This window comes from Dendrobium catenatum, unplaced genomic scaffold, assembly GCF_001605985.2.
Source record: "Dendrobium catenatum unplaced genomic scaffold, ASM160598v2 fragScaff_scaffold_1056, whole genome shotgun sequence".
Classification (NCBI taxonomy): domain Eukaryota; kingdom Viridiplantae; phylum Streptophyta; class Magnoliopsida; order Asparagales; family Orchidaceae; genus Dendrobium; species Dendrobium catenatum.
The window spans coordinates 2,147,740-2,163,092 of NW_021319518.1; the positions used below are offsets into that span (position 1 = coordinate 2,147,740).

At 36.9% G+C, this 15,353-nt stretch overlaps 1 protein-coding gene across 1 annotated transcript; it reads left to right on the top strand.

The window, feature by feature from the left end:
• Positions 1-7,917: 7,917 nt before the first annotated feature.
• LOC110101816 (phospholipase A1 PLIP1, chloroplastic) lies at positions 7,918-14,902 on the top strand. Its single transcript, XM_020829881.2, has 4 exons — positions 7,918-8,610; positions 9,663-10,136; positions 12,416-12,475; positions 12,586-14,902. Exons 1-4 carry the CDS (start codon positions 8,008-8,010, stop codon positions 13,423-13,425), a joined length of 1,977 nt encoding a protein of 658 aa, XP_020685540.1. The 5' UTR covers positions 7,918-8,007; the 3' UTR covers positions 13,426-14,902.
• The last annotated feature ends 451 nt before the right edge of the window (positions 14,903-15,353 follow it).

A 15,353-nucleotide genomic window follows, 5' to 3' on the forward strand; every position in this document is an offset into this window, starting at 1 on the left:
CAAATCTTAAAATGAAGAATTTTTATCTTGGTCTTCATTTTCATTTTCTTGATTCTTCTATGTATCATCTTCCTTCCTTCAAGTTTCTCATAGTGTGTCCTCCAAAAAGATACCCAAATGAAAAAGAAATTTCCTATAAGGGAATTTCTTTTCTCTTTGGACCTCTTTATATTTAAAAATGCCTCATTTTATAGATTTTTATAACTCTTGACATTAAATACATTACATCAAAATTACAAAAAGAAAAATCTAAACTCTCCTACAGGGTTATCCTAAGCAATTATAATTAAACATCCCAAACAGTTATATATATGAAAATAAAATGCTTAAACCAATCTTACTTGGGCGTGCTCTTATTTATTTGGGGACTAAGTAGCTAAAGCACCTGTAGCAATTATTTTTTTTAATTTATTTTTAGCCCCCTTTAGTATTGTGTGAGCACGACCACCTGTAGAAAACATCTTAAGTATCAAAATCGCTCTTAATCTATGAGTATTATATCACTCACAATATAGTACAAAAAGAAACTAGTAATTATCATAAAAATATCACAGAAAGCTAAAATAAACAACAAAATAAATAGATTATATTTTACATGTAAAGCGCCACATCACAGAGACAGAAAGAAAGAAAATACCAGCCTAATCTGGAGCTAGAAGTCATGTCCTAACAAATAAGTCTATGTGTGTGTAATAAACTGTATGGTTTTGGATATGTTTTATATAGGATGATTTAGTTAAAGTTATTTGTAATTTGACTTGTTAAAGGTTAAAGAGAAATTTTTATTTTAAGATAGATTTTAAGAATTTTTATGTTAATGTTTAGTTGATTATTACATTTGTTGCTCACAAAGACTATGAGATTTATTTTATCCTCATTGGGGCTAACTTAATAGCCTTATAGGCCTGAGTAACTTAGTATTAATTAGTTTAGTTGGTTGTAAATAAAAAAAAATAAATTAAATAATTTATTATTAATTAAGGGGTTTGTTGATTGATTTTTAAAAGATTGATTATGAGTTTGATTAAATTTTAAGTGAGTTAATAGGTTTTGAGTTATAATTAAATCTCTAAATAAAATTTTTATGTGGTTTACTTAGTTGGTTAGGTTTCAAAAATATTTTATTTTAGCAAGTTTTAGTTTAGATTTGCTCTCCTAATTTAGTCCAAATCTTTTAAATTTTAGGTTTGTTAGAGATTGATTAATGGGTTGGTTAGATTTAATTCAAGTTTAGGTTTAAATTTACATTTTTAGTGGTTTTATATATTAATTATGGTTTGATTAAAAGTTAAGTGTTTTAATATATTTTGAGTTGGATTATGATCAATTTTATTGGTTAGTTATTAATAGATTAAGACACACTAATCCTAGGAAAACGTGTCACTAAGTTTTTTATATTTTGATATCTCTATTCTAAAAGGAGCATGCATCTTAAGCTATGTTATTTAAGACTCGGTCCTTATTTTTTTTCCTAGGTGTCACTAGTATTATAAGTGACGAAATGAAGTTTATTATAACCCTATAGACATTCGTACGTGTATCAATGGGTAAGGTTGAGAAGCGTACAACCATAAGGGCTCCTAAAGGCTTTCTAAGTTTTAAAAAGACTTACAGCACCAGGGGCTATGACCTGGTGGTTATGTCCGTAGCACCCCCATTGAAATGAATGGGGGCAACTGATTTGTTTATGTAGGCTCCTTCGTCATAGCAACTCCAAATGATCCCTTCTCCTTTTCTTTCCCAAATGGTTCTTGCAAAACATAGAAGAAGATTTTAAGGGTTGTATTAGAGCAAGTTAACATTAATTATGCAAAATAATAATAAACAAATGCAACTAAAATACTAACGTACCTTTTTTTTTGAGCTTGTATACCGGTTGAGTCACTTGCCATTTGAATCTTTCCACTTTGTAAGTACTTCACCACATTTCATTTAAAAACACAAGTAATAAAAGTAGTAGAAAGAGAAAGAGGGGTAGAGAGAGGAAGAGATGTATTGTATGCTTTCCACGGTTCCACTTTCCAACCACAACTCACTTTACCAAAACTCAAAAGATGCATTTCAAATAACTACTCTTCTATTCATGCAAGAAGATAATGCAACTTCCCTCTCAAACAATAATGTAAAACACTACAAATTACCTGATACTTACTTTCACAATAATGCATTATAACTATATAGGAAAGAATCTTGCAAAAGATCTTAAATTTTCACCTAATCAACCCATAATTGATGAAGCACAGAAAAGATGTATTTGAAACTCGCAAGTAGAGCTATTAGTCATGTGCCAAATCAATTTTCATATTCCCACCAAAAGCTATAACAAGAAAACCATAACCATTTGTGAATGAAAGAAACTACAGTTTCAAACCAAGTCACCCACCTAATATTGAAATTTAACAATGCCACCAAGACACAAAATATGGCTCCAATTTTTTTATTTCTTCAATCATCACATGGGGCCAAACGAGAAAGATGAATCATAACTTCATATAAATCCCAACCTAACAATCCAAGAAGTCCTTCAACACTTAGCACAAAAAAATTGAAATGAAAGCCCGCCAATAAAACCATAAATCCTTGCGTTAAATATCACAAAAAAGCCAGCATAAGAGATATATAAGGAAACTTGTCAAATCTACCATTTACACTACTAGAACATAGGCAAGCATTTAGACTCTTTAGAGTAGGGGCATAATCAAGTACACAACCTTCTCCAAAATTCACATTCCTCTTTCAAACTTCAACTTTCCTTTCTTCAACTATCACATGAGATTATTCATACCAATTTGCATGCTTTAAATATAAATGCTCATATAATGCTTGATTCCAACCTAAATGCTTATGGAAGAATGAATGAAACAAAATAGATGCAAGTCACTTATCTCCAAAAACTTATGAAGTTTTCCAACAATTCTCAGAACACTATTGCACTAAACCCATATGTATATTCATATGAAACATAAATCAAATAAGTACTTTCCAACACAAAACAACTTGAAAGGCCTTTTCAACACAGAATCACTCATAAGACTTTCCAACATAAAGCATGCAACCCCTCCAAAATTCAAAGGGAACCACTTATTTAATCACCCAACCATTTTTTTTACTATATATGAGTGGACAATGGTAAAATTCAAAAGTGCAAGACTTTTTCAAACTCCAAACTTATATTGAATGTATTTATAAAAGAGAAATGAATTCATATGTCATTGTTTTGCTTCCAAACTCAAGAAACAATGGCATGCCATCATCACAATGTCACATTGGTTCAAGACATAAAACACGTGATTGTTTTTCAATATGTTTCCAACTTTCACAACATAGGCTACCAAATATTCAAAGAGAGCTTTCAATCAAACTTTATGACGTGAAGGCATCGCAATTCTAACCAACGTTCATGTAAGAAGAACAAGCATTGATATCTTCATGAAAACATTTATACTTCAAAGAGGGGAAAGCCCCCACAAATCATATAAGCCTAGAATCATGTTGACCAAAAGAAAGGCTAGAAGCGTGACATTAATAAGAGAACTTTCATGTAAAGAACATGAAATAGAACCATGTGTGTCAACTTCCACCCATTATATTCCAATGCAACTTCAATCACAAATCATCAATAATAAATGTACTTGCCCACAATGATTCATTAAGATGAAGAGAAAAACTTTCATAATGTTAAGTATATGTACTTGCTACGATGCTTCATGTTTTAAATCGCATCTATCCTACTATTATGAACAATAAGTCATGGAGATTTCACTAATCACAAAACAAGGATTACTTGGCATTCTCATATGCGAGATGAAATTAATAGAAATATTCAACCCCTAGCATAAGTTCTCATATAAATCACATGTTCTTATGCAAAAGGAAAGCAGGTCACCCATGGAGATGGGTATTAGAGAGTATATCAATTGTATGACATAGACTATGAAAAGAGAACAAGCCAACTATTATTCATTCTCAACACAAACGTTCACTACTAGTATTACATTCTCAAGAAATACAAAAAAAAAAAAAAAAAGATGACGTGGAATTCTTGCATCTAAACCTATTTCCAAAACATTCGATTAAGAAGGCAACTGTCCAAACATCACAATTTTTCTCAATGGCATTTTGTCAAACACTTGCTATGCAATGTTTGCAAGATCATATAAAATAAGCTGATATGAAAGTTTGATTTACACACCTACTTGATTGAAATCTTCTAAATAATCTATAAAAGACCTTTCATGATCAGTGCAACAATCATTTCAACAAGAAGATAAAGAAGATACATATGCATACACATAGATAATAGAATCTCATTCTTCGGATTTTGAAAGGATTCAAACACCATTATTCTTTTCATTCACTAACATGAAGAAAATGGAAGCAAGTAGAGTAAGGAGAGGGAAAGAAGAAGAAGGAGAAGAAGAAAGAGGAGGAGGAAGAAGGAGAAGAAGAGGAAGAGGAGGAAGAAGGAGAAGAAGAAGAAGAGGAGGAAGAAGGGGGAGAAGAAGGAGAAGAAGAAGAAGCTCGCCTTGGAGATCAAGAGGAGTTGGTGGCTAAAACGAGTTAGTGGGCTTTCAGTTCGGTCATGGAATTCACAAGTAGCAAAGACGAAGGGAGAAGGGGTGAGCTTCGGCCTCCGGGATTGGTCCAAACATAGGAGAGGCGAAAGGATTTGGCCTTTTCCTGGGCTTCACAGACAAGAAACTGAGAGAGGGAGAGGTGGAGATGCTTCTGCAAACAGGAGAAGAGCGAGAGGGAGGGGAGGTCCGGATGCTTGAAGACCGAATGGGGGGTTTCGTCAAAAGCAGAGAAAAAAAATGGGAGCCGTCCAAGGCCTTCGGTAAAAACACCTTTGCTGAAGACTTCTCCTAGGCTATTCGAAGCTTCGATCTGCTCCGAAGCGTCAAAATGGAACTGCCTCGTCTGAAAACTTTGCTCAAGGCAACCGGGCAAACATCAAATTGGGAAATCATGCGACTGCGAATACTGAATATGGCAGAATCAAATTTCAATGCAATTAGAACTGCAGGATCTGATTTCTTGATTTAGAGAAATATTTGAATTGTGCAGAAAGTTGAATGGATTTAATTGGGATTGTATCAAGCTGCTTTGGGCTAATCTTGAGTCCAAATTTAATTCAAATCGAGTCAATTTGAGTGTAACTAGGCTTTATCAAATTAATTTGGACAAAATTAAGCCCAATTAATAATTAATTTGGATCAAATCGGGCTCGACGGGGCTGAGATAAATTGATTGAGGCTAATTAAACCTTGTCGAGTCTAATTCGACTCAATTTGAGTCGACTCTAGCTTGAGTTAGACCCGATGAGGTCCAACTAGGTCGCTCATAGACGCTCGAGGGCACTCGCGATAAAATTGAGGTCAACATGTTCCCTCTGATGTTCGTTGCTCACCAATTGCATTCCCTCCAACCATTGTCTCAAGCTGATTGCGGTCCCTCCGTCCTCTATCTCCCACCGACTATGATCCATGGGACCTCCATCACCCACCAATTATTATCGTTCCGACCTCCATCGCTCGTGACTACGATCCCTTTGACCTATATGGTCCATTGGATATGGTCCCCTGACCTCTGTTGCTTGCCAAATACAATTGATATGATCACCTGTCTACCATAGTCTCTTTAACCACAGACGCCTGCCGACTACAGTCCGTCCAACCTTCGTCATCCACCAACTATATTCCCTATGACTTCTTTCACCTGCCAACTACGATCCCTTTGACCTTCATTGCTCGTCGACTACAGTCATTACAAGAAAATGACATATTTTAAGTGAATTTTCCGGCATTAAAAACTAAATTTTATGGCGGATCTCCATCGAAAAGATTGTGACACTAATTCGAGCATCAACAAACTTTTCCGTCGTAAAAATTCTATCGAAAAGTTTTTTTAGTGGAATTATTTCGCCAGAAAATTTTTGAACCCTAGAGACTCTTCCACCTTGCTGCATAACAAAATGTGTTAAAATGTTATATATTTTATATTTAAATAATATTAACAGCAATAAAATTTAAAATAAATAAAAATAAAAATATTAAAATTAGAAAATAAGCAATTAAATTAATTATTAATTTTAAATTGCAAAAAATTGTTTTTATAAATTATTAAAATCTGTAGAAAATCCGTTGAAAAATCCGTCGGAAAAGCTGCAAAAAATATGTTGGAAATATTTCATTGTAATCCGTCAGAAATATACAGGAAAATCAGCCTGAAATTAGTCTGCCGGAAAATCCACCGGTAATAGGTGATTTTCCTCTAGTGAGTCCCTCTGACTAACATCGCTAGCCGACTACAATTCCTCAGACCACCATTTCCTGCTAATTAGGTTCCTTCGACCATCGTTGCCCAACTACGGTCCCTCCAATATGATAGAATATGATATAATAAAAGTATAAGAGAGTACGTTTTAAGACAAAAATATATGATTAACGAGAATAGAACACATTCCATGCTGGAGCATTCATGATGATAGAGAGATATAGATTTTAAAATCTTAATTTATTATGAAGATCAATAAAGAGTAGATTAAAATAATTATAAGAGACGCTAGAGTTTTGATTTAAGAATAGTAATGTTGGTTGGCCCTTTTGGGTGGGTAGCTAAAATTGAGGTTAATAATACTTTTTGAAGAACATTCATAGTCTACCAAACATCCATCAGCTGACACCGTCTAAATTACCAATGGAATATTGTCTATTAAATAATATCACCAAATGCTCGTTATAGACTAACCTCCAACTCCCAATATTTTTTTTTTTTATGATATTGTTCACTCTTCATGAGCTATTGCCCATTGTCATTTGCCAATTTCCTACTCTTACCACTAGCTATTTTCCTTCATCTTTCATATATAGATACTCATTAATTATCGTTCGTCCTCCCTTGACGTCCACAAAACAATGACCAACTCCCAATGCTATAAATGTAAATATAAATGTACATTAACATTTATCAACCAACTTTTCGGTCTGATTCTCTTTCGAAATACAAAGGGTCGTGCACAACTTAAGAATATCCAACCTGCGAGAGTCAGTGATAGGGGCGCCGCTCTGGCCCATACGATCACACACTTGTCGCCTATCTCCCAGTAGCCTTGTTCGACAATGCTCAAATGAATTGGAATAGACCGGTCTAATCGTCCACAATATTTTGATGCAAGCTGCGTGGAGAGATGATACATTTTTTTTTCTTCCACCAGCTTAGCTTCCAGTATTTTTGCTTAAAGCTACCTCTATTTCTGAAGCAATGTATAATGTATGGCTTGTGGTTTTTCTAAGCGCCAGCCGTCACTTCTTCTTCTTCTTCTCCTCTTATTCCATTCCTCTCTTTTGACTTTTTCTTATTATGTGCTAAATGCTAATTAATTATTGCGTAAACCTATGATTAACTTGTATAAGACATGGCGTCGGCCCGTCTAATTACCTTATTTGTCCTGCTAAAAATGCCAGTATGTCGGGTGGCGGATATCACGAGAGACCAAAGCAAAGCTTGCATAATATTTTGACGCCTTGCCCTGCCCTGCTGAGTGAGAGCATTTCCGTAATTTTAAGGTTAAAAGAAACCACAGGACGGTGGGCCCTTTCTTTACATTACACACCAACCTATCATAAATTTTGTATATAAATCACCATTATTTATTAGTTTCGTTAACATATATTTAATTTTGATTTCTTTTAAATAATAAAATTGATTTATAAGTATCATTAAGAAATTGTGGGCTCTGCTATAATAAATCACTGATATCAATTTATTTAGAATAATATAAATATAGTTGAAAATATATAAATACATAAATCTGTCGAAAGAATAATTTAATTTGAGTGATTAAGGGAAATCTTTGCTATTAAAAGGACAAATAGGTGTTTCCAAGACTAGATGAAACGATTTCCAACCAAATTTCTAAAATTAGAATCCCCACTCCGATTTGCGGAGCAAACAAGAGAGGAAGGGCGAAAAGTGCAGGAATCAAATTAGAGCAACGGGGCCGCCATGAGCTCCGCCACCTTGGGGATGGCAGTTGCCTCGCCAGCGGCATCGAGGGATGCCGATCTTGGAAGCGGACTTGGAATGCGTCGGTCGCGGTCGGAGCCATTGCTGCGGTGCTCTTTCAGGGTCTCTCATCCGACGGCTTCGCCTCGGTTGAAGACGAGCCGATCGATTGGAGCCTTTCCGTTAGGTATCTCAGGATCAATCCTCCCCAGCTCGATCCGGTCGCTGATCTTCGAGCCTGAGGTTGTCGGCCTCTCGGACGCAGAGGAGAGTGAGGAGGAAATTGGTGCTGCTGCTTTTACTGGTGGTTTCCAGGAAGAGAATATCTCGAAGAAGAGGGCTAATTGGGTGCAGAGGATATGCGAGATTCGGAGTCGATGGAAGAGTCTCCAGGCCAAGGATGGGAGCGATGAGACCGATCAATCCGTAAAATGGGAGGAAGAAGATAATGCATGCGGAGTGAGCTATGAATCGGAGGAGAAAGTGGAATGGAGTCGGGAGGAGTTCGCGAGTTTGTTGAACAGGGTATCGTGGAAGGAGACTAAGCTCTTCAGCCAGCTGGCTTTCCTATGCAGCATCGCTTACGACATTCCAGATATCAATGTATGCAACCCCTAGCTTTCCTTCAGCAATCCCTGCACTTTAATTGTTCTATTTGAGGAAAAAATGTCCTCTTTTGATATTATGTTATATCTCTTATAATCAATTAAATAATTTACAAATTCATCTTCATCAAAATTTGATAGAATTTTTTTTTTTCTTTTCTCGTTCCGATCGAATGGTGGGATTTGCGGATCATCTGGTTCATGCCAGTGGCGTGGGCGATTTGCATGTTGATTGCCTATTTGTTCGGTCTAAGTTAGGAATCGGCTTATTATTTTTTATTTCTAATTTTTCTCTGAAGAATTTCATCAGAACTGTTTTGTTATTTGAATAACTTCTTGAAGACCAAAATCTCTCTCTATATATATGCATGCGACCTTTCGTGTACGTTGGGGTTAGCTTGTTAGAGTGTTAGGTCGATTTCTACCAATTTATGTTAGAATATATATGACCAATTTAATTTTTTAAAATTCAAATTACACGTTTCAAATGTTAATGTTTTTTTTTTTAAAACAAAATCATCAATGATTAAATGCTGATTCAAATTAAATTAGAAAAAAAAACCATGTGAATATATCTTTATGCAAATTATATCGAATTTGAAAATTATTTGATTTCTTTCTAGATTAATATTAGCATTAATTTCAAAATAAATTCAATAATTTTTTAATTCATTTTAATACACTTTATATGATAAATAATTTTATTAGTATAATATTAACTTTTTATATAAATTTAATAATACCACATGATCTATACATTTACAATTATATATGATGTATCGAAATTAATAAAGAAAAGCAAAGAGAAAATATAATAATCTGTTTTGTTTTGTCATGTAATTAATGATTTTTTTCGTTTAATTTATGAAATCTTGTTCTTGAAATCGCTAGATATTTATTTTTAACAGCATTGGCGTTTGTTTTGTCAAATCAATTAATCTTCTTATTGCTTCAACAAAAAAAGAAATCATGACATGTGAGTTGGTAGCATTAGTTACTATTGTCTTTAATAGTTCAGTGTTCAACATAAAAAGCTTTTACCACACGCAGGCCGATGAATTGAGGAGTTACTACGGATTCTGGCTAGTGACGTCTTCGCTGGATAAGAAGCAGGAGGCTGCTATCAAGGCGAGGCAAGATACTGACTCCACCCGCACGGCTCGGCCGGAGCGCGTGGCAGCATCACCAAGCCAGTCAGCCCGCTCGCCCTCCGTCGCATACGAGATCGCCGCAACCGCGGCTTCCTACATCCATGACAAAGCCAAGAGTCTCCTCTACCTCGGAGCACAAGTCACCGATGGGACTGATCACTATGCAGCTAATTATGATCAAGGTCGTAAAGGCAGGACATACATGTCTAAAGTGGCGACCTATGTGGCGGCGTCGTCGGTGACGGCGGTAGTGGCTGCTGAGGAGATGGCCAGGCTGGAGGCAGCCAGGGAACTTCAATCTCTACATTCTTCCCCTTGCGAGTGGTTCGTGTGCGACGAGCCGAGCACACGCACTCGCTGCTTCGTCATCCAGGTTTTCAGCTTATTTTCTAAGATACAAAATTATGTCCTATATTTAATATTTATACATAAAATTACTCACTTCATAATATCTCCACCAAACAGCCCAGCCTTCAAGCATTTCTCAGCTCAAAGTACACTCTCAAGCGCGTGTCAACTAAATAGCATTACATTCAATAAAACAAAATCTAAAAGTAGGCTCCACACAACTAATCAATGAGAATTGACGCATCCTTCCAGTGTCTCTTTAATTCATATCCCTAATTTTTTTTGTTTGACTGTTCAAAGTGCAAGAGAGCAGTACGGTCCAATTTAAGAAAGAATATGATTTTTTTTTTTTTGGTAAATTAAGGGGTATCATCATTTTCATGAACAAAAATTAGTTCCAAGTGAAGAGAATCTTGGTGTTCAAGTTGAGAGTCAAAGTTGATGTCAATATTGTGCATAGATTTTATTTGTGATGACGTGTATTGACATTATTGATGATAATATGCGACAAAATCAATGAGTATTCATATAATCATGCAATAATGATTAGAGAATTGTATCTAAGTAATGGTATTTTGAGAATCATAGGAATGTGATAATGATCGAAGGATTATAATTAAGTGATATTTGTAGGAAGATCGTAGTTAGGCAACAATGATTGGAGGGTTACAGTCAAGTGACCATAGTTTGATGGCCTTTGTTTGCAACAATGATCTAAAAATTATCATTGGGTGACGATAGTTATAACTTTGCAGTCAGGAGATAATGGTCGAAGGACAGATGTCGAGCAATGAGGGTTAAAGGACTATTGACAATCGATGGTGGTTTGATGAACTTCGTCGAGCATTAATCTGATGACGATGATTTGTTGGTGATTCGATTGTGGTAGTTGGGTGGTGTTCCAATGGTAGTAGTTGGGTGGTGTTCTTATGATTGTGATAGAGTGGAGATGTGATGATGAAAGTGGGGCAGTAACCCAAATTGTACATTGATGGTGGCGATCAAGAGGTATTTTGAGGGCAGCGATTGTTCTAATAGTGGTGATTAAATAGTGGCCGGTCGAATGAAAATGATTAGGAAAAGATTTGATGGTGGCCTGTCATTGATGCTCGGGTAAAGCTCTGAGATTTTTAGTGCATTTGAGTTCCCTTGAATCTCAAGACATTGTCCTCCCCCTTAATGTAGAAAGTGAAGAATTATTTATAGATTTTTTAGAGAGACATGTCTTGTGAATGTTGATTATTTATCATTATTTTCACATGTAGATACCTCAATAATCTTGGAATTAAATGATCATAAGCTCGTTGTATTCATCTTAATGTGACGCTCGATTTAATTATAAGCATAACATATTTTGAAATTATTTGGTCATCCAATTAATTTTCTACTGTGTTTCAGATGCTTGATCTAGGTCATTTGAACTATGATTGGATGACTTTATAGGTTGACATGAACCTCTTGTCAAGAAGTTTAGCTTAACTATAAGTTTCTCAAAATTAGAGTTTGGATGTCCTAAATTTAATTCGAGACATTTCTTATTTAAATATGTATCAATATTCATACAAAAAAAAATTACGATGGCATATAATTTTAATAGCTCCTTTAGATTTTTAAAATATCAAAATTGATGTTAGGTGATCAAGTATGTTTGCATCGATGTAATGATGTAAGTTAGAGTATTGTAGTCAAGGGATAAAATATGATGGCAAGCATTATGGTGATTGTGATGTCCCATAATCTAATTGTGAAGAATTATTAAATGAATAATTCTTTCAAATTAGATTATAGGACATCACAGTGATGGTAGTCAAAGGCTGTAGTTCGACAATGGTGTTCAGAAGATCGTAGTTGAATGACGATGATTAGAGGATCGTAGTTATACGATCATATTGGTTTATAATGTTTGGAAGACTATACTTGGATGATGGAGATCAGAGGACTGTAATTTAGTAATAGTAATCGTACTATTTTAATTTGACAATGATGAGAGAGGATAGTCATCAAGTGATGGTGGCCGAAGAACATTCATCAAGCAATGAGGGTTATAGGACTGTAGTCAAGTGATGGTGATCTGACTATGTTGGTTGAGTGATAGTAAATGGTATGCTCCGTAATTCTTATCATATTCTATATTAAAAAAAAAAATCTAATTTAAGTGATATATTTATTATTTTCTAGCATAGGTCACAAACTGTTCTTTTTATTCATTATAATTTATTTATTTTCACATATTCTTGAAAATAATGTCCGCTGAAGACTTAATATTAATATTTGGATCTAAACTGTTTGCTGAAATGTCATCAGGGCTCCGATTCTCTGGCATCCTGGCAAGCTAATCTCTTCTTCGAGCCAACAAAATTCGAAGTAAGTCCCCCACAAATCGTACGTTGTAGAAGAACAGCATGTAAACAGAAGCTAACAATTGGACTCATACAGTCACTAATTAACCCAAGTGGTTGCCATTCATAAACCAGGGAACCGAGGCTCTAGTCCACCGAGGCATATACGAAGCAGCCAAGGGCATATATCACCAATTCATGCCAGAGATCAACTCCCACATCGTTGCCCACGGCGGAGCCGCTCGATTCCGCTTCACCGGCCACTCCCTAGGAGGAAGCCTCTCGCTTCTCATCAGCCTCATGCTCCTCTCACGCAACGCCATCCCGCTTTCGTCACTTCTCCCCGTCGTTACCTTCGGCTCCCCCGCCGTCTTCTGCGCCGGACACCGCGTCCTCGAAGCCCTCTCCCTCGACGAAACCTACATCCGCACCGTCATGATGCACCGCGACATCGTACCCCGCGCCTTCTCCTGTGATTATCCCAACCACGTCGCCAAACTTCTGAAGCGCCTCAACGGCTCCTTCCGTTCGCACACTTGCCTCAACACCGAGCATCTGCTCTATTTCCCGGTTGGAAAGCAATACATCCTCCAGCCCGAAGAGAAGACCTCGATGCCTCACCCTTTGCTTCCATCCGGCGCCGCACTGTACGCGTTGTTGGATGGCGATGTTGGCCGTGCCGCGCTACGCAAGTTTTTGAACACACCGCACCCGCTGGAAACGTTGAGCCGTCCGACGGCGTATGGGTCGGAGGGAGCAATTTTGCGTGACCATGACTCCAACAATTATCTCATGGCCGTCAACGCGCTCCTACAGCAGCACACACGGGCGCTCGTAAAGCGATCGAGGCGGCGGAGGATGAACCATTGGTGGCCCCCCCTTGTTACCGCTTCGACTGAGGCGCAGCTGCCCGTTCACACATGGGCAAAACATCATATCGAAAGCGCTACTAAGGAGGTTGCATCCGGTGCTTGAGGCCGCCCGGGGTGCGTACGTGCTATCATTATATGAGCTCAACTTTGGCATATGGGTTAGCTTTGTAATGCCTGACTCTGTTAACTGGCCTTTGATTGGAACGCATTGACAGAGAGCAAACCACACAGGGGAAAAATCTCTCTTTTGACTTTTGAGCAATTCTGCATGCGCACTCTAAGAAAAAAAAAAATCAAGTCATCACTACTTGCTTCCTCTTGGCTCTTGGCTGTGATGATCTTTGTTTTAGTTCATTTTATGTGTGCGGCTTTGCAGCTTGGATGCATATATCTTAACTGTTTGTTTTCATCTAAGAAGAGGGAAAGAACTGTAATTTCTGAAGTATTCGTAATAAATAAGCATATAATGTCCTATTATATATAAATTCTGTGTGCTTCAGATTGAAATATCATATGGATCGAACAAATCTGATGATCCCAATACTATTTAATTTTTAGTTCATTTTAAGGTTAACTCAAATGGATATATAAGAGTTTACTGATTTTTGACAAAGATAATCAAAATGATTGTCAAATATTATTCGTATTATATCTGTTCGATTCTTTTATGCATAAATCATTTTCAGAAAAGTTTATGTAAAAATTATTTGCATAACATCTCAAACATGTGTAATTAGTAATTATGCTCCACTATCTTTGACCTATAACTACCACATGTACTACTCTCCCATACACCGTTTATTCTCGTCTATTCTCTTCACCGTAGGATTATTCTCATCTTTATATTGTATAAGCATATGAGGAGGAATATAAGACTTATGCTTTATCCATGGCTATGTGTTTCTCTTTGCCTTTTTCTTTTTCCTGTGTGCAGGTTACAAGCGTCTTTATGGTATCAGAGCTCCAGGACGTAAGCCGTGCCGGAGTCGATTTCAATAGCTGGCAACGAATCATCTTCTACCTCCTCTGCCCTACCACAGACAGTGGTCACAAATGTTCCCATCCTGACACAATTAAAGTTTTTACTGGCGAATGTCAAGACCGTCCTCAACACTCAACTGGTCGCTGACAACTACCCTCTCCGGCGCTCATAGATCTATAAGTTATTTATGGCAAACGGTGTCAACAGATATCTGGATGGCTCCATACCTAAACCGCAGTGACATATCCAAGGATCAGATAATACTCTAATCCCTAATCAAGCTTAGACTACCTGGATGATGGTGGATCAAAACCTATAGTTTACACTCTTCTCTACAACCTCGCCTTCGATTATACCATATGTGCTCAACCTAGAAGCTTGCAAGGACATCTGGCTCACATTAGATAGGCGACTTCAGTCTACAAATCAATCACGCATTCAGCAGATCAAAAATGAACTACACCAGCTACATATGATAGATCGTAACATAATGTAGTATTTAACAGAAGTAAAGCAGAAGGTTGATGCCATTCAAGCGGGGACATAATATTATACACGCTTAATGGTTTACCTCAGGTATACAATGCTTTTAAAACAACCATCCGCACTTGGGAGGAACCTGTTGATCTGGATGAACTATATTCATTACTTTGTAGTGAATAGGTTAATGTTCTATTGGAACAACTTGCTGAACACATGACCTCCAGTCCAACAGACTCAGCATTTGCTTTAGCTACAGTGCGTGGAAGATTTATGGGACGAGGGTGAGGACGCTCTTATAATACCCAGGGGAAAAGTCTAATGTTGATTGGTTCTTGGATACTGGAGCCTTCAATCATTTAACCTCTGATGTCACTCAACTACATTCATCTCAACTTTATACGGAAAGCTCTTAAGTACAGATTGGCAGTGGACATCAATTACCCATCGCACACTCTGGCTAGGGCATTTTACCTACACCATCGAGTAAGCTTGCTCTCCCTCTTATTCTGCACATACCCCATCTCACCCACAATATTCTCTCTGTAAATCACTTAACTCATGACAAC

Bases quoted from the DNA above. Each gene is read 5' to 3' on its own strand.
- LOC110101816 (XM_020829881.2), top strand. From the start codon at position 8,008: ATGAGCTCCGCCACCTTGGGGATGGCAGTTGCCTCGCCAGCGGCATCG. The intron at 8,611-9,662 runs GTATGCAACCCC...TACCACACGCAG, and splicing joins ACGACATTCCAGATATCAAT to GCCGATGAATTGAGGAGTTA. The intron at 10,137-12,415 runs GTTTTCAGCTTA...AAATGTCATCAG, and splicing joins CTCGCTGCTTCGTCATCCAG to GGCTCCGATTCTCTGGCATC.